This window comes from Salmo salar, unplaced genomic scaffold (genome assembly GCF_965601325.2).
Source record: "Salmo salar unplaced genomic scaffold, fSalSal1 ptg000378l, whole genome shotgun sequence".
NCBI lineage: Eukaryota > Metazoa > Chordata > Actinopteri > Salmoniformes > Salmonidae > Salmo > Salmo salar.
This window is the reverse complement of record NW_027675366.1, coordinates 561,313-584,255: the sequence shown is the minus strand read 5'-3', so window position 1 is coordinate 584,255 and position 22,943 is coordinate 561,313. Positions and strand designations below refer to the sequence as shown.

Genomic DNA, 22,943 nt, shown 5'->3' with positions numbered 1-22,943 from the left:
ATAGACCCCCCCCAAGGTCTCGGTCTGTGTAAGTGTTAGCACACAGGGATACCTCTGCGGGTCAGGGGCAATAAGCAGACCAGAGTGGCCCCGCCCCGATCAGAAAACATTGAGTCGGATGTCTCAGCTTCCTCTTCCGTCTCTGGTATAAGGAGCAGCAGTAATTCCACTGAGGAATAATAACTGGAAACTGCGTCCAAGATGCCTGACCATTGTTTTCAAGGTAATCTACTCACTTTCGCATGCCGATTTATGGAACGTCTATATCCAGGTTACATCTGGTTTACGGCTGAGAGTTTCCTTTTGTGAGGTGGAGACTTCGCAAACCGGAACTCCCAATTTCTAATAGGTATGGACCCAGAACTAAATCACGCAGCTGATCAAATAACGCAAGATTTTTGTTCTGGGTTAACCGAGATTTGTTTTCTGTTCACCCCTATAATGGTTAAATTGAGGATTCAGGATGCTAGAGCTGTCTTCTACACAAAGTTCTAAGGAAACAGAACTCAGATAGCCAGGCAGAGAAGAGGGTTGTATTTCGCAGATGTGGCCGGTTACATTCTGTATTACAAAACCCTTCAAAAAGTGAGACTCTCCACCTCATTAGTCTTTCATTCAAAATTATATTATTTATTTAAAACAAAGTGCATAACTTAAATCAACAAACATGTCTGTCTGATCAACAGCTGTGGGCTCATCGAGGCAGACTTTAGGGTAAACATTGTGTTCATGTTGTTTAAATGAAGATAACGAGACTCCCAAATGATACCAAACACTAGACAGATAGCTGCTTGCCTCAGTAGGGTACATGGATGAAAACAAAGATAATATGATAACTTAACATTGTTTGTCAGTTAAAGTGGTGGCTTTTCTGAAGATAATTAAGCTACATTGTACCCTGATCTTTGATCTGTATGTGCTTAGCCAACTCCTACTTTAGTCTAGATACTGTAGATATGCATGACCAGGCTAACTATGGTAGCTGGGTATATAACAACTAAAACAGCGTAGAAACCATGCATAAAAGAAAGACAATGCCCTGAAACACAAACAACGGTTACCTGTTTGTTTGCATGTTGATCAATATAACACCAAGGATAAGTTCCCATTCAGCTTTGGGAGTATTACAAGGTAAAGCATGATTGTCCAAAGAGTAACTTCCACCAGGATGGATAAATATGTAAAAGTCGTTGCTTGGCTATCTGAAAGAGCCATGTGTGATAGTGGCCCGTCAACATGCATAGCCTGGGAGAACAGGTATGTATACTCACATACTCCTACACTTATCTTATCATGAAATAGCATAACGTTAAGATAACCAAACCTAAAATGTACGCTTGAAATAAAACATCAAAAGTAAATAAAAGAAAGACTACATGATCTAATCCCTGGAAAACTGAATCAGAGTGAACAGAACCCTGAGTAAAGTGACTTCTTTCGAAAGCCTGACTCACATTTTCTTGAGGTGGTGGTCACCAACCCCTGGTCCTAGGGAGCAACAGGGTGTGCAGGCTTTTGTTCCAACCCATCGTGAACACACCTGATTCAGCTAGTCAGTTCATCTTAATGACCTAGATTAGCTGAACCAAGTGTGTTAGTGCTGGGTTGGAACAAAACCTTGCATACCCTGTGGCCCTCAAAGACCATGATTGGTAACCACTGCCGTAAACAGAAGGATTCTCTGTTGTTTCTCATCTTCCTCTTAAAAGAGTCTGGTCATCATTGATTGCAGCCCAGCCTCTTCCTCCCCTCATTATCCTCAGTGGCCCAGCCTCTTCCTCCCCTCATTATCCTCAGTGGCCCAGCCTCTTCCTCCCCTCATTATCCTCAGTGTCATTGTTGTGTGCCCAGCTTGCCTTAAGAGGGGTGAGCTCTGGTGCAATCACATCTCCATCCTAAACAAATGTGAACACAAACACACAGGGATACCAGTGTAAATTTTAAACATTGGGAAAATACTCTGTGTGGTGCAGGTAAGATAGTGATAGCTAGCTGGCTTGGCCTTGCACTGTCATCTTCCCCACACAATGTAAAAACGCTAAAAGCTTGAGGTAAAATGATATATAAAGGAAAGAGCGAGGCCTCCTGACCTGAGGTTTGGAGAAGTTCATATCCATACACCACTGGACAAAGTTCTTCTTAGCTGCCTCCATGGTCCTCTCATCAGTCTTCTTACAGTAGACCCTGATAAGCTGCTCAGCAAACCTTTCTGGCAGCAGCTTGGACACCTACAGGAACAACAATTGCCTTATATCATGTTTCCAAGCTCCAAAGATTATTGGATAATTCTAAAATAGGTATACGTAAGTGCATTGAAGTAGTGACCTGGTCCTTGCTGATCTGGTAAGCTTTGGTTGGGTCGTTCTTACAGTAGAAACGCATGTTGTTGATGGGGTTCTTCTCCTTCATACCCCAGTCCATGTTGATGATCTGATGGAGAGAAAGATAGGGAGGAGAGATGGACATGCAAAGAGATACCCATTTTCAACAGAGCAACTGGTAACAAAGGGTTACCTATAGAGAAGGCGGGGGGGATGGTATGGTAAAATGTATTCAATCAGTTCCCTGATTGAGGTGAAAAGACTGGACACTCACATGGACAACAAAGTCCCCTGGCTGCAGAGTAACATTTTGAAGGTCATTCTGAGGCCTGGACCTCGCCACACAGCCTGCCCAGTCCAGGAGCTTTTCCTGGGGGAAGAGAAGACGAGGATGAGAGGCACACAGGGGCGGAAATCACGACCCCCCCATCCTGGGAAAAATATGATTTGTCCCCCCCAATATATCACTGAAACATAACTATGTCATTTAAATAATATTCATAATACGCAATGAAAGCAATTGTGCTGATTATAGACACTTAATAGCGCGTTTTTAAGTTTCAAAAGATTGCGACACCCCCGCCCTTTGCCTCACAATGGTTTGATCCATTGCCAGTTCCTTAGCTTGCTAGGTAACAGAGAGGTCGTATCTACTGTCTGAAAGGCACTCAATGCACGTAACTGCCGTGAGGTTCATCCAGTCAATCGCGTGCACACACACTAGCTGAATATGCAGAGCTAGCGCGCAAATATTAACTATTAAGCTAGCTAGTACCAATTCCATTTATGTGGCCTCGTCAAAGATGGAATCAGCATGCAGATGATGTAAGTTACTGCTTCAAAGTCCCTGTGATAAGGTTAGCGATAAACTGAAGTCCAAACTGAACAGAACTACACTCTCTTCTACCATTGTCTTAAATATATTTAATGGTCTCGTTGCAAAAGCTAAATTGTCGCAAGGGAACTTTTATTTATTTATTTTATTTCACCTTTATTTAACCCGGGTAGCAAAGATTATAGCAAACACCACTGAAACTGAATTGGTGCTCGCTAGCTTTGCAAATTCAGCTATTGTTGGAAGCCAGCCAATATGAAACAAACTATTAAAATTACAAAAGGTTGCAGCATATGTTGTGTAAATGGTGAACTCATACAGCTGTCAACTCTTGTCATTTTAATCTGTTTCACATTTGCTAGCTACCTTTTAGATCGAAGCCCAAATAGAATGATTGAAGATGATAGAAGCCCATCTCCTACTGTAAATAACCTACACACTGTGTGTGTAGCCAGCCAGCCAGCCAGCCAGGTAGAAAAATGGCAGAAAAATAAAAGACGGACATCAGAGTATTTTTCAATACACCAAAACGCAAAGTAAGAACCCTAGTAGCCTAATATCTCAGACTAGTTGATAAAATGTTCATAAGAAAGAAATGAAATTCTAATGGAAATGTTTCACAATGATGTCATTAGGCAGAGCAGGCAACAGATGGCACACAGATAGCAGAGTTGGGGACAGATATGCAGGGACAGACTGGCAGAGACAGGGAGTCTCAGGTAAGTTTGTTGAGTCTTTGTTTGGCAACATTATGAAAGGTTCTCAATTTGTTTGACTTGTAAAATAGGAACATAATTGGAAAATGCCATGGATACCCCCACTCTCAACTTAAACTGGTGACTGAACTAAGATTTGTTAAAGGCAATGGTATTGCTGTTGTGATTAGTTGTGTAGTTTTGGGTACCGGTAGTTAGGAGTACGGCAAACACCTTATTTCTTTGGTTCCTCAATATACATTTACCATATTACAATGTAGGCTATGTGTTACAGCACTACTTTTGGTGTCCCCCTCAGGAATGGCTCTTGAGAAAATCTCATGTAATTGTCCCCTCCAAAGTGGATATCAGATTTTCGCCCCTGGAGGCACATAATATGAATCTCGTAGAAAGCTCCGCTAGTAAGCCCTGGAAGGATATCCTCTCTCCAAACACACGCACACACACACCTGTGAAACCTCCACGCGCTTCTCAGCCTGTGTCTCTCCCACACACTTGTAGAGGCGTCTGCAGGTGATGTTTTGGAGGATCTCTCTGGCCTCAGCCAGCTCAGAGGACGACGAGTACAGAATCTGCTCAATCACATGGTCTACAGGGGAAGGGAGGAGAGAGGGAGAGAGACAGGGGAGAGGGAGAGACAAGGTGATAAGGAGCGTGGGAAGATGATAGGTAATCATGCAAACCAAAGCCAGCAGTAATTGTATGGACAGGAATGTACCACACAAAAAAAACAGGTATGGCAAACCCAGCCTGTTTGGACAGCCTTGACGCATAAAACTCTCAAAGCTCTGGTTGTCTGGGTAAGTAGAACAGACCAGAGCCATTGTACACTTTATATTTCTATGGGGTTGAACGGACCAGTGAGTTTAGTGTAGGCCTCCATGTCGTCTATTGCTGTGGAGATGGTGAACATCTTTCCCCCTGAACCTTGAATCTGGATGTGGGGGTCCGCCTTGATAAAGGCCTCTGTGATCCTGAAAAAAGACAATATAACATCTCATTTTCAACATATAACATACAGCAGAAAAAAAACGAAATTTCTGAGAACCTGTATGAATGTATAAAAGATAGGAAATAAAACAGATATACAGTACCAGTCCAAAGTTTGGACACACCTACTCATTCCAGGGTTTTTCCCTTTGTTTTCTACTTTGTAGAATGATAATGAAGACATCAAAATTAAGAAATATTAAACAAATCAAAATATATTTTATATTTGAGATTCTTCAAAGTAGCCGCCCTTTGCCTTGATGACAGCTTTGCACACTCTTGGATCCTGGGGTAAACGTTGAACATTGTTATACTCAGAGTATAGGAACATTAGTTACAAAGGAGACATGAGGGGTCCATAATGAAGCTTGGGAGGGATATCATGTCTCTCAGGATTGGGTTAGAGGTTAGTTTAACATGGATCCAGATATCATGTCTCTCAGGGTTGGGTTAGAGGTTAGTTTAACATGGATCCAGATATCATGTCTCTCAGGGTTGGGTTAGAGGTTAGTTTAACATGGATCCAGATATCATGTCTCTCAGGGTTGGGTTAGAGGTTAGTTTAACATGGATCCAGATATCATGTCTCTCAGGATTGGGTTAGAGGTTAGTTTAACATGGATCCAGATATCATGTCTCTCAGGATTGGGTTAGAGGTTAGTTTAACATGGATCCAGATATCATGTCTCTCAGGGTTGAGTTAGAGGTTAGTTTAACATGGATCCAGATATCATGTCTCTCAGGATTGGGTTAGAGGTTAGTTTAACATGGATCCAGATATCATGTCTCTCAGGATTGGGTTAGAGGTTAGTTTAACATGGATCCAGATATCATGTCTCTCAGGGTTGGGTTAGAGGTTAGTTTAACATGGATCCAGATATCATGTCTCTCAGGATTGGGTTAGAGGTTAGTTTAACATGGATCCAGATATCATGTCTCTCAGGATTGGGTTAGAGGTTAGTTTAACATGGATCCAGATATCATGTCTCTCAGGATTGAGTTAGAGGTTAGTTTAACATGGATCCAGATATCATGTCTCTCAGGTTAGACGTTAGTTTAACATGGATCCAGATATCATGTCTCTCAGGATTGGGTTAGAGGTTAGTTTAACATGGATCCAGATATCATGTCTCTCAGGATTGGGTTAGAGGTTAGTTTAACATGGATCCAGATATCATGTCTCTCAGGATTGGGTTAGACGTTAGTTTAACATGGATCCAGATAGCATGTCTCTCAGGATTGGGTTAGAGATTAGTTTAACATGGATCCAGATATCATGTCTCTCAGGATTGGGTTAGAGGTTAGTTTAACATGGATCCAGATATCATGTCTCTCAGGGTTTGGTTAGAAGAAACCACACTTTGAAACCAAGATAAATAAAATAAAAGAATGATAGTAAAAAGCTTTGGAGCACATTGAATTAAATTCTGGGAAAAAGGCAAACTCAGCACCATAATTCATTGAAACAGATGGCTCATTCATCACACAACCAACTGATATTGCCAACTACATTAATGATTTTTTTCCATTGGCAAGATTAGCAAATTTAGGCATAACATGCCAGCAACAAACGCTGACACTACACATCCAAGTATATCTGACAAATTATGAAACGACAATAATTATACTTTTGAATTCCTTAAAGTGAGTGTGGAAGAGGTGAACAAATTATTGTTGTCTATCAACAATGACAAGCCACTGAGGTCTGACAACTTGGATGGAAGTACTGTGGATAACAGGGGATGATGTTGACACATCTTCAATTTGACCCTACTAGAAAGTGTGTGCCCTTAGGCCTGGAGGGAAGTTAAAGTCATTCCGCTACCTAAGAATAGTAAAGCCCCCTTTACTGGCTAAAATAGCCGACCAATCAGCCTGTTACCAACCCTTAGTAAACTTCTGTAAAAATAGTGTTTGACCAGATACAATGCTATTTCACAGTAAACAAATTGACAGACTTTCAGCACGCTCATAGGGACACTCAACAAGCACAGCACTTACACAAATGACTGATGATTGGCTGAGAGAAATTGATGAGGAAATGATTGTGTTGTGAGACTTCAGTGCAGATTTTGACGTTATCGATCATAGTCTGCTGATGGAAAAACGTATGTGTTATGGCTTTACACCCCCTGCTATAATGGCTTTACACCCCCTGCTATAATGTGGATAAAGAGTTACCTGTCTAACAGAACACAGAGGGGGTTCTTTAATGGAAGCCTCTCCAACATAATCCAGGTAGAAGCAGGAATTCCCCAGGGCAGCTGTTTTTTCGATCTTTACTAATGACATGTCACTGGCTTTGAGTAAAGGGTTAGGGTTAGGCTTTGAGTAAAGGCAGTGGCATGCTGTTAACCTGTTGGGGCTAGGGGGCAGTATTTTCACGGCTGGATAAAAAAACGTACCCGATTTAATCTGGTTACTAATCCTACCCAGTAACTAGAATATGCATATACTTATTATATATGGATAGAAAACACCCTAAAGTTTCTAAAACTGTTTGAATGGTGTCTGTGAGTATAACAGAACTCATTTGGCAGGCAAAAACCTGAGACATTTTCTTCCCCTGGTTTTGTCGCACCTGGACTACTGTTCAGTCGTGTGGTCAGGTGCCACAAAGAGGGACTTGGGAAAATTGCAGTTGGCTCAGAACAGGGCAGCACGGCTGGCCCTTGGATGTACACAGAGAGCTAAAATTAATAATATGCATGTCAATCTCATGGAAGAGAGATTGACTTCCTAATTACTTGTTTTTGTAAGAGGTGTTGACAAGCTGAAGGTACCGAGAAGTATTGACATGTTGAATGCACCGAGCTGTCTGTCTAAACTGCTGGCACACAGCTCAGACACCCATACATACCCCACAAGACATGCCACCAGAGGTCTGTCTAAACTACTGGCACACAGCTCAGACACCCATACATACCCCACCAGAGGTCTGTTTAAACTACTGGCACACAGCTCAGACACCCATACATACCCCACAAGACATGCCACCAGAGGTCTGTTTAAACTACTGGCACACAGCTCAGACACCCATACATACCCCACAAGACATGCCACCAGAGGTCTGTTTAAACTACTGGCACACAGCTCAGACACCCATCCATACCCCACAAGACATGCCACCAGAGGTCTCTTCACAGTGCCCAAGTCCAGAACAGACTATGGGAGGAGCACAGTACTACATAGAGCCATGACTACATGGAACTCTATTCCACATCAGGTAACTGATGCAGCAGGAGAATCAGATTTAAACAGCTGATAAAAACACACCTTATGGAACAGCGGGGAGTGTGAAGTAACAAACATAGGCACATACACAAGATAACACTGATTTTTCGTTGTAGATGTGTAGTAGTGGAGTAAAGGCCTGAGGACTGAACACTCAGTGTGTTGTAGATGTGTAGTAGTGGAGTAAAGGCCTGAACACTCAGTGTGTTGTAGATGTGTAGTAGTGGAGTAAAGGCCTGAACACTCAGTGTGTTGTAGATGTGTAGTAGTGGAGTAAAGGCCTGAACACTCAGTGTGTTGTAGATGTGTAGTAGTGGAGTAAAGGCCTGAACACTCAGTGTGTTGTAGATGTGTAGTAGTGGAGTAAAGGCCTGAACACTCGGTGTGAATTCTGTAACGAATGTATTGTAATGTTTTTAAAATTGTATAACTGCCTTCATTTTGCCAGACCCCAGGAAGAGTAGCCGCCGCCTTGGATCCATAATAAATACAAGATACAAATACCCCCACACACAGGGCATGAGTGGTCACTGAATGGTTTGATGAGCATGAACATGATGTAAACCATATGCCATGGCTGTCTCAGTCACCAGATCTCAACCCAATTGAACACTTATGGGATATTCCACCACAATCAACAAAACAACAAATGATAGAATTTATTGTGGAAGAATGGTGTCGCATCCCTCCAATTGACTTCCAGACACTTAGAAACTATGCCGAGGTGCATTGAAGCTGTTCTGGCTCGTAGTGGCCCAACAGCCTATTAAGATACTGTGTTGGTGTTTACTCTATTTTGGCAGTTACCTATATTAAAACACCTGCTGAGGTGAGAGTACTTACATTGTCTCTATGATGTTGCCCACCTTGTGCTGGTAGGCTCTTCTATGCAGGCAGTTGCGTGTGTGGAACATGTCATACAGATTACCCACTTCCTGTATGTGGACAACACACATGGATATCACCACTAAACTAGGTTAATCCCTAACTACTTTACCAATAATGAAAAGTTGAAGGAAAACATAAATGAAGGGAATGAATGGGAGGTGTAATCGAGGGCCAAGCTGAAGCATTTACCTTGTCTCGGGTGCAGATGTGCTTCTTCCCGTCCACCTCACACACACGGGCAAACTTGAGAAAGCGACGGTAGTCAAAGTTATTTTGGATACCCAGGTGGAAGCAGTCCCTGTGGGGTGAGAAAGTGAGGGAGTCTCTGTTGGTTTTGTCTGGGTTTTCCTTTACCTGTCAAACTGTTTTTGATGTATCCATTATGTTAAAATGTTGTTTAAAAATAAAAATAAATAATAATTTCAATGTTCTTGTTGTCATTTATGTAAAAAAAAGATCTCACTAAACAAAATGTAAATGTTTATGCATTTCCTCGAGACTAGGGTTGCAAAGGGTCGGAAACTTTCCCGGAATTTTTCCATGGGAAGTTAAGCCCGGGAATTTTGCTTAAATTCATTAAAAAAAAGTTATTTTATAACAGTGAACCTTTTTTATGGGATACACATTAGGCAATTCTAGGTCTTGTGGCATATTTTGGTTAAACTATCCCCAATTCAATGGAATTGCAACCCTCTGCATGCACAGTGCATTCTTCCATCACATGTACAGCTGATTCTCAAGATCTGGTACTCTAATGAGATGCTATTGAGCCCACACTACTACACTGTCTGAGCCAAGGACTACATGCTTTCTGGTAAGTTTTGATTACAATACTGGGTGGGGTGAATATATTTTATGACAGATTATTTTTGGTTAACTAGTAAATAGTAGCCTACATCAAAGTGTGTTTAAATCATTTCTAACTTGTTAACAATTTCTGCTAGTTATTGCTACTATGTGGGTTTTAGCTTGAGCCTGTTAATTCAGCTGTTTTCATACATGTTTCATTTTAAAACATTTATCTGACAAATGAGTTGTTTAATCTAACTACTTAATTATTTATCTGTATATGGAATTGTATTTGTTGTTCTTTTACTCATGTTTTTCTAATCTTCACAGGAAAAGGCCACAGGCACTATCTGATGTGTGGAGACATTTCACTGCAGCTAATGTAGAAGGACAAGCTGTGTACATTTGCAAATACTGTTCCAAATCATATGTGAGACAGAATAGCAACAACAAAAAAATCCAGAAAAACACATGTCAAAAATGTTATAAATTGATTAGCATTTTAATGAGGGAAATAAGTATTTGACCCCCTCTGCAAAACATGACTTAGTACTTGGTGGCAAAACCCTTTTTGGCAATCACAGAGGTCAGATGTTTCTTGTAGTTGGTCACCAGGTTTGCACACATCTCAGGAGGGATTTTGTCCCACTCCTCTTTGCAGATCTTCTCCAAGTCATTAAGGTTTCGAGGCTGACGTTTGGCAACTCGAACCTTCAGCTCCCTCCACAGATTTTCTATTGGATTAAGGTCTGGAGACTGGCTAGGCCACTCCAGGACCTTAATGTGCTTCTTCTTGAGCCACTCCTTTGTTGCCTTGGCCGTGTGTTTTGGGTCATTGTCATGCTGGAATACCCATCCACGACCCATTTTCAATGCCCTGGCTGAGGGAAGGAGGTTCTCACCCAAGATTTGACGGTACATGGCCCCGTCCATCGTCCCTTTGATGCGGTGAAGTTGTCCTGTCCCTTAGCAGAAAAACACTCCCAAAGCATAATGTTTCCACCTCCATGTTTGACGGTGGGGATGGTGTTCTTGGGGTCATAGGCAGCATTCCTCCTCCTCCAAACATGGCGAGTTGAGTTGATGCCAAAGAGCTCCATTTTGGTCTCATCTGACCACAACACTTTCACCAGTTGTCCTCTGAGTCATTCAGATATTCATTGGCAAACTTCAGACGGGCATGTATATGTGCTTTCTTGAGCAGGGGGACCGTGCGGGCGCTGCAGGATTTCAGTCCTTCACGGCGTAGTGTGTTACCAATTGTTTTCTTGGTGACTATAGTCCCAGCTGCCTTGAAATCATTGAAAAGATCCTCCCGTGTAGTTCTGAGCTGATTCCTCACCGTTCTCATGATCATTGCAACTCCACGAGGTGAGATCTTGCATGGAGCCCCAGGCCGAGGGAGATTGACAGTTCTTTTGTGTTTCTTCCATTTGCGAATAATCACACCAACTGTTGTCACCTTCTCACCAAGCTGCTTGGCGATGGTCATGTAGCCCATTCCAGCCTTGTGTAGGTCTACAATCTTGTCCCTGACATCCTTGGAGAGCTCTTTGGTCTTGGCCATGGTGGAGAGTTTGGAATCTGATTGATTGATTGCTTCTGTGGACAGGTGTCTTTTATACAGGTAACAAGCTGAGGAGCACTCCCTTTAAGAGTGTGCTCCTAATCTCAGCTTGTTACCTGTATAAAAGACACCTGGGAGACAGAAATCTTTCTGATTGAGAGGGGGTCAAATACTTATTTCCCTCATTAAAATGCCAATCAATTTATAACATTTTGACATGCATTTTTCTGGATTTTTTTGTTGTTATTCTGTCTCTCACTGTTCAAATAAACCTACCATTAAAATTATAGATTGATCCTTTCTTTGTCAGTGGGCAAACGTACAAATTCAGCAGGGGATCAAATACTTTTTCCCCTCACTGTAAATGTGATCATACTTTTTATTCACAAATGCGAGTGAAATGCTCGCACTGTGGAGCCCTGACCACCCACCAACATGGCTGGTGAAATAGACATCTTACCTGCCAATGCCAAAATCTACCCGCATTTGGCAGTTGTTCATTTTAGGCCCTGAAGATAATTTAAGAAAAGTTGCCCATAGTGCACTATTTTCCTAATATACTCCAATGGTCCTATGTATTGTTACATCTCTAATATAGCTTACTCCAGAAATGATCATAGTTTCTAAAAGGGATAAACTCCAACTGGGGGACTCACCTGGCGAAGTAGTCCCACTTGTCCACGTCGATGCCGTTCCTTTTGTTGGCCACAATCTCATAGAGGAAGGACTTCTTCTCTGGTCGGCCCTTATATGGCCACTGTGAAGAGAAAAAGAACAGACTCAGAATCCTGTGAGAACCGAGCATGAAACTCCAAATTAAATTCAACCCGTAGACAATTAACTGCTAGAAAGCATAAATAAATCATATTCATGAAGTAATATTGATTGATGTTTGTTGACTGATTGATGCTGATAGATGATTGTAACGTTTACCGCCCCAGCGGTGAAGGTTTCAGTGAGGAGGCAACAAGGGTCAGAATGGCATGCTGCCGGATTTCAGGCGTTGATTGAGGTCTGGTTTCATTTGAGAGCTCTACTATGATTTGATTGATTCAGTTTACCCCCAATTTATATTTTCTGTTTTGTTATCGTCATCTTTGGGCCTCTTCACCGAAACTTCTACCGCTCGGGCGGTCTCTGTTACCATCGGTGTCAGAAGTGGGGAAACGAACCCACGCCTACATGATTCTTAAATTGATTGATTGACTAACCGGCTCACTGGCTGGCTGATTTACTCCCTGGCTGAGAAGGACAGTGTTCTGTGGTCCAGCAATCTGCTCCTTGATGAAGACCAGGTCATCAGGAAGGACCAGGCCATGCTCCTTCATCACCGGCTCTAAGGCGTTCTCACGCACCAGGTGGTCAAACATTGCCAGGGACGCCTCCTCGTGCTGCAACACACACAAGGTGAGCGTACACACAAATACAGGTGACCTGCACATTTTTGAGCAAACACAGGAAGATATAGACACAAACATCAGACATGGAGAGCGAAAAAGAAACAGAATGAGGAAAGAAAGGTCTTACCTTCCACTTAGATTCTGGACGCACTTTAGGGATGAACATCCCATCAAACATATGGGAGAAAGGACCATGACCTGGAGAGTGAGAGATATCACATTTATGAGACAGTAAGATTGAAAAAAGTGTGTATATATATATATATTTATATATATATATATATATATATATATATATATATATAGTGTGTGTGTGTGTGTGTGTGTGTGTGTGTGTGTGTGTGTGTGTGAGACTCACCCAGGTCGTGACAGAGACCGGCGATCTGGACACACAATATGTCTCTATGGGAGATGAAGAGCTCTGGTTGTCTCTCATTCAACTCCTGGACCAGCAGACCTGCCAGGTAACCCACCCTGAAACACACAACCACAACAACCATAACAACCATTTTCCAACTCATGAAACCTGCTAGGTAACCACTGGGAACTGAGAGCTTAAGGAAGAGGCTGAAAAGGATTTTTCTGTTGTGCCTGTTCAAATCAATGACAAGACAAATTTCTTCAGCCTCCTGAGGTTGAATATTGCGCCTTCTTCACCACGCTGTCTGTGTGGGTGGACCATTTCAGTTTGTCCGTGATGTGTACGCCGAGGAACTTAAAACTTTACACCTTCTCCACTACTGTCCCGTCGATGTGGATAGGGGGGTGCTCCCTCAAGTCCACGATCATCTCCTTTGTTTTGCTGACGTTGAGTGTGAGGTTATTTTCCTGACACCACACAAACACTTTGAATGCAGGGTAGCGCCTCTAAAACCACATAGACTAAATCCCAATTTGCGCATTACACTCTGCATCATGGATTTAAAAAGGTGTACACACCCTCTATAGGTCAAGCCCACACACCTTTAAACTATGAAGTGCTCAGGCACCCACACTTGTACTCTATGCTAGTGCAAACTTACACACACTCCTACATACCCTATGGAGTGTTCAGGCACCCACACTTGTACTCTACGCTAGTGCATACTCACACACTCCTACATACCCTATGGAGTGTTCGAAGCGGTTGTGGGAGGCTCCAGGGAAGACGAAGTATGTTCCTCCCAGCTGCTTAATGTGGCGGAGCCTCTGGAACTGAGGGGTGTCGATGATACAGACCAACAGAGGATGCATCTCTATATGTCCATGGATGGGGTCATTAAACACCTACAGGAGACAATAATACATCTTAGTGCTGATACTACTATTCCTCTATTGTTCCCTCTCTGGAATAGAAAAGGGTGCATCTCTAGTTATGTGGCCGTGGGTAGAGTAGGGTCATTACACTTGCAATAGAATTGAAAAACATTATAAAACAGGGAATAGAGAACATGATGGAATAGAAAAACAGCTATTACTCAGGGTGTTTTACTTCTTTCACCATAATAAATAAATAAATTAAATGAAGTACAATGTGGTTGAGGTGATTTTCTCTCCCATGGATTATTCTCTCTCTCTCCCTGTCCGTCAGTCTCTCTATGTGGGCTCAAAGTCAATGTTTCCCCTTTTGCTAATCATTTTCAGGATGGTCAAACGTTTTCAGTGTAAACTTAAATGACTAAAACCAGATATAAAGTATGTAGAAAAGACAGTGGAGCAATATTGTTTTTTAATAAGATCATATTTAAGAACTAACAATCACCAAAATAAAAAATAGACAAATCAGGGAGAATCTGAAATGTTGGGGCCTCCATGTATTTTGTTATAATGTTTGAGTCACTCAGATAGCATAAGAACAAGGCATAATGTTAACTCAGCCCCATGGCAAAGTGTGTAGAATTGCAGGATATTAACTTTGAAACTGCAACTTTTCTCTCAGCACAATGACAAATATGTAGAACAGCAGGAAACTAGCTTTAAACTTTAAAATGGTATTTCTGACCCATAGTAAAATGTGTAGAATTTCAGAAAATTCAGATTAAAAGAGCAACACTTGGGCTCTGCAGCCAAAAGGGCCTCTAAAACCTCTATTGTGTCCCCTGGTCTCTGCAGCCAAGAGGGCCTCTAAAACCTCTATTGTGTTACCTTGGGCTCTGCAGCCAAGAGGGCCTCTAAAACCTCTATTGTGTTACCTTGGCCTCTGCAGCCAAGAGGGCCTCTAAAACCTCTATTGTGTTACCTTGGGCTCTGCAGCCAAGAGGGCCTCTAAAACCTCTATTGTGTTACCTTGGGCTCTGCAGCCAAGAGGGCCTCTAAAACCTCTATTGTGTTACGTTGGCCTCTGCAGCCAAGAGGGCCTCTAAAACCTCTATTGTGTTACCTTGGGCTCTGCAGCCAAGAGGTCCTCTAAAACCTCTATTGTGTTACCTTGGACTCTGCAGCCAAGAGGGCCTCTAAAACCTCTATTGTGTTTTCTTGGGCTCTGCAGCCAAGAGGGTCTCTAAAACCTCTATTGTGTTACCTTGGTCTCTGCAGCCAAGAGGTCCTCTAAAACCTATATTGTGTTACCTTGGGCTCTGCAGCCAAGAGGGCCTCTAAAACCTCTATTGTGTTACCTTGGTCTCTGCAGCCAAGAGGGCCTCTAAAACCTCTATTGTGTTACCTTGGGCTCTGCAGCCAAGAGGGCCTCTAAAACCTCTATTGTGTTACCTTGGGCTCTGCAGCCAAGTGGGCCTCTAAAACCTCTATTGTGTTACCTTGGCCTCTGCAGCCAAGAGGGCCTCTAAAAACTCTATTGTGTTACCTGGGTCTCTGCAGCCAAGAGGGCCTCTAAAACCTCTATTGTGTTACCTTGGCCTCTGCAGCCAAGAGGGCCTCTAAAACCTCTATTGTGTTACCTTGGTCTCTGCAGCCAAGAGGGCCTCTAAAACCTCTATTGTGTTACCTTGGCCTCTGCTGCAATCTGCCACAGCTTCTTCAGGCAGTGCAGAATCTGCAGCCGTGTGCCAAGAGGCCTGAGGAGAGAGAGAGAGAGTCAGTTCATAATCATGACACCAAAATCAGAACATCACAATCCTCAAGAAATTGACTAAGAGAAATATGTCACAACAAATCAACCAAAATTAGAAGGTGCACATTAGATTGGAACACGGAAATGACCCCACCCCATACTGAAACCACACCACACATACCTTATGCCCATATTCTCCAGATGTGTCTCTGTGAGGTATCGTAACCCCACTCCTGTTATCTGTTGCTCTGTGTGGGGGAAAACCAAACAAAAAGGACAGATCATCTTTCCTGTGTGCAAGTCTACCAACCTTCTTCTTCATCAGATGAATTCAGTTATTTGGCTGGAACAACCTTGATGCTGGGCACTAACAGATACCATAGAGAAAGTAAGGAGGGTAGATTGTGATGGGGGATGGATGGGTGGTTACTTAGCCCAATAATGGATTAAAGAAGCCTTATGGTCGGGGTGGGAAATGTACTTTTTGGTCTACCAACAGTAGTGGCTGGTGGATGCCCAAATTTTACCAGACACATTTTGGGGGGCAAAATTCATAAAGAAATCACAGAAAATGCATGCACATGTTTTGTAATGTTAAAACACTTACTGAATGGTTGTGAAATTGATTGAAAGTGATTTCAAAGAAAAGAGCGCAACAGATCGAGACAGACAGTAGTGGATATCAGTGTGTGTTCCAGCCGGCAAGGTCTCCATATTTCACTCTCTTGTTTGAACCTATGCTGCACCCCACCCCATTTTCACCACCGTAATGTTGAAAATATTCTCTTACAGAGCTGACACACACACACACACACACACACACACACAATGGGCTTTGGATCCCAAAAATATTCTCAGAAATGCGCTGTGTGACCACCTGCCAATGTGGATGGAAATATTAGACCTTCTACCTGCCAATGCCAAAATGTACTAACATTTAGCTGGTGGCTGGTGTTAATTTCCCACCCTGCTTATAGTCCAAGGACCTTATATGTTCAGTTTAAAAGGTTGAATTGGCTCTGGAACCCAAAACAGCCAAATACTCCATCTAAACGTAAATCGATTCTCGATTGCGATACGGTTCTAGAAACATAAATCACATCAAAATAATTTCACAACTGAAAAATACAGACTTACTGTACACTGTTTTAACAGAGTTGCAGCAGGCAGTACTTTCATATCACATCAAAATACATAGTTACTGGACACTGTTTAATACAGACTTACTGGACACTGTTTAATACAGACCTACTGGACACTGTTTAATACAGACCTACTGGACACTGTTTAATACAGACTTACTGGACACTGTTTAATACAGACTTACTGGACACTGTTTAATACAGACCTACTGGACACTGTTTAATACAGACTTACTGGACACTGTTTAACACAGACTTACTGGACACTGTTTAACACAGACTTACTGTACACTGTTTAATACAGACTTACTGGACACTGTTTAATACAGACTTACTGGACACTGTTTAACAGAGTTGCAGCAGTATTTTTCAGTAACAAGATGTTTGTGGTGTCCGTCTTCCGGTTACACACAGGTGTTTCGAGACACAGCTAGCTAATTAGCACAGGTAGACTATTCTGTTGTAGTCTGATGGCTGATGGGGAAAATGGTGGAAGTGAATGCTGAGTTTGAATCAAGCAGCACGTCGAGCAAAGGTTGATGAAGATTAATGTTCTGAATGGACAACAGTAGTGTCAAACTGGAACAAAAAAGAAATTGTCAAAAATTGGAGTGAAGGATACGTCTATGAATGGTAACGAATCGCTTCCTGTTGGGATGCGTTTGTTGAGTAAGGATGCATACAGTATTTGGGAAACCCACTTGAGGTGTTGAAAATAGTGAAGTGTGTGCTGGGAAAAGTCAAGACTGTCAGAGTGACCAAGAGTGGTCTTATTTTGATTCATTGCAGTGGGCCTTAATAAAATAATCCGGACAACAAAAGTTTTGTACTTTGAACTTCGGAGTAGAGAGCCCGTCAAAGGAGTCATCTCAGGGGTGACGACAGATGTTCAGATTTAATACCTGAAGAGAATTCCTGGTGTGGTTGGTGCCTGGAGTCTGACTAACTGGGTGAATGGAGAAAGAGGAAAGACACAGGAGCTCCCCAGAGCTGAGTACCGGCACCTCAAATGTTCTATTGCTTGAGCTCCTCTTCCTCTTATAGAATATCAGCTCAAAAGTATAGTGGAGCTCCTGCACCTCAATATAAACAGTCCCAGCACCCAAAATGAGTACCAGAACCTATTTCAGTCCAAGTCAAGCACTGATAAGAAGTAATCTGGTAGGCATATTTTATAATGAAAGGAAGAGAGCTGGAAAGATTTTTAAAATACATTGAGGAACTATTGTAATTCTCAATGGATGTAAAAACAGATGTTTGTTTGCTTGCTATTTGAGGTGAAGAAAACATTACTTTGAGAAGCTCCACAGGTGGTGGTGCGATAAGCAAATCAGAAATACTATCAGTTCCCCAAATGTGCACATGTATATGGGTTAGGGTTAACCCACATGTATATGGGTTAGGGTTAACCCACATGTATATGGGTTAACCCACATGTATATGGGTTAGGGTTAACCCACATGTATATGGGTTAGGGTTATCCCACATGTATATGGGTTAGGGTTATCCCACATGTATATGGGTTAGGGTTAACCCACATGTATATGGGTTAGGGTTATCCCACATGTATATGGGTTAGGGTTATCCCACATGTATATGGGTTAGGGTTAACCCACATGTATATGGGTTAGGGTTAACCCACATGTATATGGGTTAGGGTTATCCCACATGTATATGGGTTAGGGTTAACCCACATGTATACGGGTTAACCCACATGTATACGGGTTAACCCACATGTATACGGGTTAGCCCACATGTATACGGGTTAGCCCACATGTATACGGGTTAACCCACATGTATACGGGTTATCCCACATGTATACGGGTTAGGGTTAACCCACATGTATACGGGTTAGGGTTAACCCACATGTATACGGTTAGGGTTAACCCACATGTATACGGGTTAGGGTTAACCCACATGTATACGGGTTAGGGTTAACCCACATGTATACGGGTTAGGGTTAACCCACATGTATACGGGTTAGGGTTAACCCACATGTATACGGGTTAGGGTTAACCCACATGTATACGAAATATGGCCGTGTGGGAACCCTATCCACAACCCTTTTTTTTTTAAACAATTATTTCTCCCTGCTATGCTTCCAAAACCGTACCGCAAGCGATGCATGTTAATGTTCAGACCAGTAGTATACTGGAGGTGATGGATTTGTTACTGTGTAGTTAAATGTTTTTGCACCAAAGAAAACAACAATACAGATAAAAATGAATAAATAAACGGTGTGCAGGTGTAGTTAGAAGCTCAGGGGCTTGTATAAAAACCACACCACCAAAAACTATATACAATACGTACAGTTGAAGTCGGAAGTTTACATACACCTTAGCCAAATACATTTAAACTCAGTTTTTCACCATTCCTGCCATTTAATCCTAGTAAAAATTCAGTTAGGATCACCACTTTATTTAAAGAATGTAAAATGTCAGAATAATAGTAGAGAGAATGATTTATTTCAGCTTTTTTTCTTTCATCACATTCCCAGAAGGTCAGAAGTTTACATAAACTCAATTAGTATTTGGTAGCATTGCCTGTAAATTGTTTAACTTGGGTCAAACGTTTCAGGTAGCCTTCCACAAGCTTCCCACAATACGTTGGGTGAATTTTGGCCCATTCCTGACAGAGCTGGTGTAACTGAGTCAGGTTTGTAGGCCTCCTTGCTTGCACACGCCTTTTCAGTTCTGCCAACAAATGTTAATTAGGAATGAGGTCAGGGCTTTGTGATGGCCACTCCAATATCTTGAATTTGTTGTCCTTAAGCCTTTCTGCCACAACTTTGGAAGTATTCTTTGGATCATTGTCCATTTGGAAGACCAATTTGCGACCAAGCTTTAACTTCCTGACTGATGTCTTGAGATGTTGCTTCAATACATCCACATTTTCCTACCTCATGACGCCATCTATTTTGTGAAGTGCACCAGTCCCTCCTGCAGCAAAGCACCCCCCACAAAATGATGCTGCCACCCCCGTGCTTCACGGTTGGGATGGTGTTCTTCGGCTTGCAAGCCTCCCCCTTTTTCCTCCAAACATAACGATGCTCATTATGACCAAACAGTTCTATTTTTGTTTCATCAGACCAGAGGACATTTCTCCAAAAAGTATGATCTTTGTCCCCATGTGCAGTTGCAAACTGTAGTCTGGCTTTTTTTATGGCGATTTTGGAGCAGTGGCTTCTTCCTTGCTAAGCGGCCTTTCAGGTTATGTCGTTTCCCCCAGCATCTTCACAAGGTCCTTTGCTGTTGTTCTGGGATTGATTTGCACTTTTTTCGCACCAGAGTACATTCATCTCTAGGAGACAGAACGCGTCTCCTTCCTGAGCGGTATGATGGCTGCGTGATCCCATGGTGTTTATACTTGCGTACTATTGTTTGCACAGGTGGTACCTTCAGGCGTTTGGAAATTGCTCCCAAGGATGAACCAGACTTGTGGAGGTCAACAATTTTTTTCTGAGGTCTTGGCTGATTTCTTTTGATTTTTCCCATGATGTCAAGCAAAGAGGCGCTGAGTTTGAAGGTAGGCATTGAAATACATCCACAAGTACACCTCCAATTGAGTCAAATGATGTCAATTAGCCTATCAGAAGCTTCTAAAGCCATGACATCATTTTCTGGAATTTTCCAAGCTGTTTAAAGGCACAGTCAACTTAGTGTATGTAAACTTCTGACCCACTGGAATTGTGATACAGTGAAATATAAGTGAAATAATCTGTCTGTTAACAATTGTTGGGAAAATTACTTGTGTCATGCACAAGGTAGATGTCCTAACCGACTTGCCAAAACTATAGATTGTTAACAAGAAATTTGTGGAGTGGTTGAAAAACGAGTTTTAATGACTCCAATCTAAGTGTATGTCAACTTCCGACTTCAACTGTAGTTGGCCTAGCTAGGGTACTATAGTTCAAAGGACAATGTAAATTAGTCTTTAGGGTAGTGCGAACGGCCCAGTACATCACTGGGGCCAAGCTTCCTGCCATCTAGGACCTCTATACCAGGCGGTGTCAGAGGAAGGCCCTAAAAATGGTCAAAGACTCCAGCCACTCAAGTCATAGACTGTTCTCTCTGCAACCACATGGTACCGGAGCGCCAAGTCTAGGTCCAAGAGGCTTCTAAACTGCTTCTACCCCCAAGACATAAGACTCCTGAACATCTAATCAAATGGCTACCCAGACTATTTGCATTGCCCCCCCCTCCCCTCTCCACACCACTGCTACTCTCTGTTGTCATCTATGCATAGTCACTTTAATTAACTCTACCTACATGTACATACTACCTCAACTAACCGGTACTGTTATTTTTTTACTGCTCCTCTTTATTACTTTTATCTCTTATTCTTATCCGTATTTTTTTAAACCGCATTGTCGGTTAGGGGCTCGTATGTAAGCATTTCACTGTGAGGTCTACTACACCTGTTGTATTCAGCATTTCACTATGAGGTCTACTACACCTGTTGTATTCAGCATTTCACTGTGAGGTCTACTACACCTGTTGTATTCAGCATTTCACTGTAAGGTCTACTACACCTGTTGTATTCAGCATTTCACTGTGAGGTATACTACACCTGTTGTATTCAGCATTTCACTGTGAGGTCTACTACACCTGTTGTATTCAGCATTTCACTATGAGGTCTACTGCACCTGTTGTAATCAGCATTTCACTGTAAGGTCTACTACACCTGTTGTATTCTGCATTTCACTGTGAGGTCTACTACACCTGTTGTATTCAGCATTTCACTGTAAGGTCTACTACACCTGTTGTATTCAGCATTTCACTGTAAGGTCTACTACACCTGTTGTATTCTGCATTTCACTGTAAGGTCTACTACACCTGTTGTATTCAGCATTTCACTGTAAGGTCTACTACACCTGTTGTATTCAGCATTTCACTGTAAGGTCTACTACACCTGTTGTATTCTGCATTTCACTGTAAGGTCTACTACACCTGTTGTATTCAGCATTTCACTGTAAGGTCTACTACACCTGTTGTATTCAGCATTTCACTGTGAGGTCTACTACACCTGTTGTATTCAGCATTTCACTGTGAGGTCTACTACACCTGTTGTATTCAGCATTTCACTGTGAGGTCTACTACACCTGTTGTATTCAGCATTTCACTGTGAGGTCTACTACACCTGTTGTATTCAGCATTTCACTGTGAGGTCTACTACACCTGTTGTATTCAGCATTTCACTGTTTTTTTTTCAATTTGATTTGATTTTAGCAATTACTCTGCTGCTGGGTCAGCAGCATCATGTGTATGTAGCTAGTTAGAGAAGACATGCAAAACAGTGATCAGTCAAATATCATGTGTATGTAGCTAGTTAGAGAAGACATGCAAAACAGTGTTCTGTCAAATATCATGTGTATGTAGCTAGTTAGAGAAGACATGCAAAACAGTGATCTGTCAAATATCATGTGTATGTAGCTAGTTAGAGAAGACATGCAAAACAGTGATCTGTCAAATATCATGTGTATGTAGCTAGTTAGAGAAGACATGCAAAACAGTGATCACAACAATCGAACCTGTGAATTTCTCCTCCCATGCCCCGAGACCTTCCTGACGCAGGTATCTGCAAGTGTCCTCGACATCGCACTGCCTTAAGTCCCCGTCCCGCGACAACCCGGTATAAACGCTCTGCTCCGGGGTTTTGAAATGGTCACTGTCAGCGGTCGGTAAATCTTCTCTGGAACGCTTTCGCCTATCCATATTGATCGGTAATAGAAAAGCGCCGGTAACACAATAAAGCAGTACTCTCGATCACTACTGTAAGTCGCTCTGTCTGCTAAATGACTAAAATGTAAATGTCAAAAATGGTAAACCACACCTTCTTCTTTGGGATTGGGTTGGCGGATCGTAGCCAACTTTTAGGCGCATACACTGCCACCTAATGTATTGGAGTGTGGAGCCAGTCACAGCCTACCGACATGAACGTCCGGTAATACAAAATTGGGAAAAAGGAAAATGACCCTGCCAACTATTAGCCCTCATGAAACTCTCCACATTTCACTATTTAAAATATTCTGCAGTAAAACCTTGCAATACCAAGTATTTCTCTACAGCTGCC

General features: G+C 42.2%; 1 protein-coding gene across 1 annotated transcript; it reads right to left on the bottom strand.

Annotated features, from left to right (window-relative positions):
* Positions 1-603: 603 nt before the first annotated feature.
* Positions 604-22,707, bottom strand: LOC145875879 (deoxynucleoside triphosphate triphosphohydrolase SAMHD1). Its single transcript, XM_082971691.1, has 16 exons — positions 22,402-22,707; positions 15,911-15,977; positions 15,664-15,733; positions 13,846-14,006; positions 13,099-13,214; positions 12,868-12,938; positions 12,552-12,731; positions 11,997-12,097; positions 9,174-9,282; positions 8,940-9,031; positions 4,731-4,846; positions 4,322-4,461; positions 2,596-2,691; positions 2,326-2,430; positions 2,091-2,228; positions 604-1,895 (listed from the first exon to the last, which is right to left on the bottom strand). The coding sequence occupies exons 1-16, from the start codon at positions 22,583-22,585 to the stop codon at positions 1,794-1,796; spliced, it is 1,848 nt and encodes a 615-aa protein (XP_082827817.1). The 5' UTR covers positions 22,586-22,707; the 3' UTR covers positions 604-1,793.
* Between the last annotated feature and the right edge of the window lie 236 nt (positions 22,708-22,943).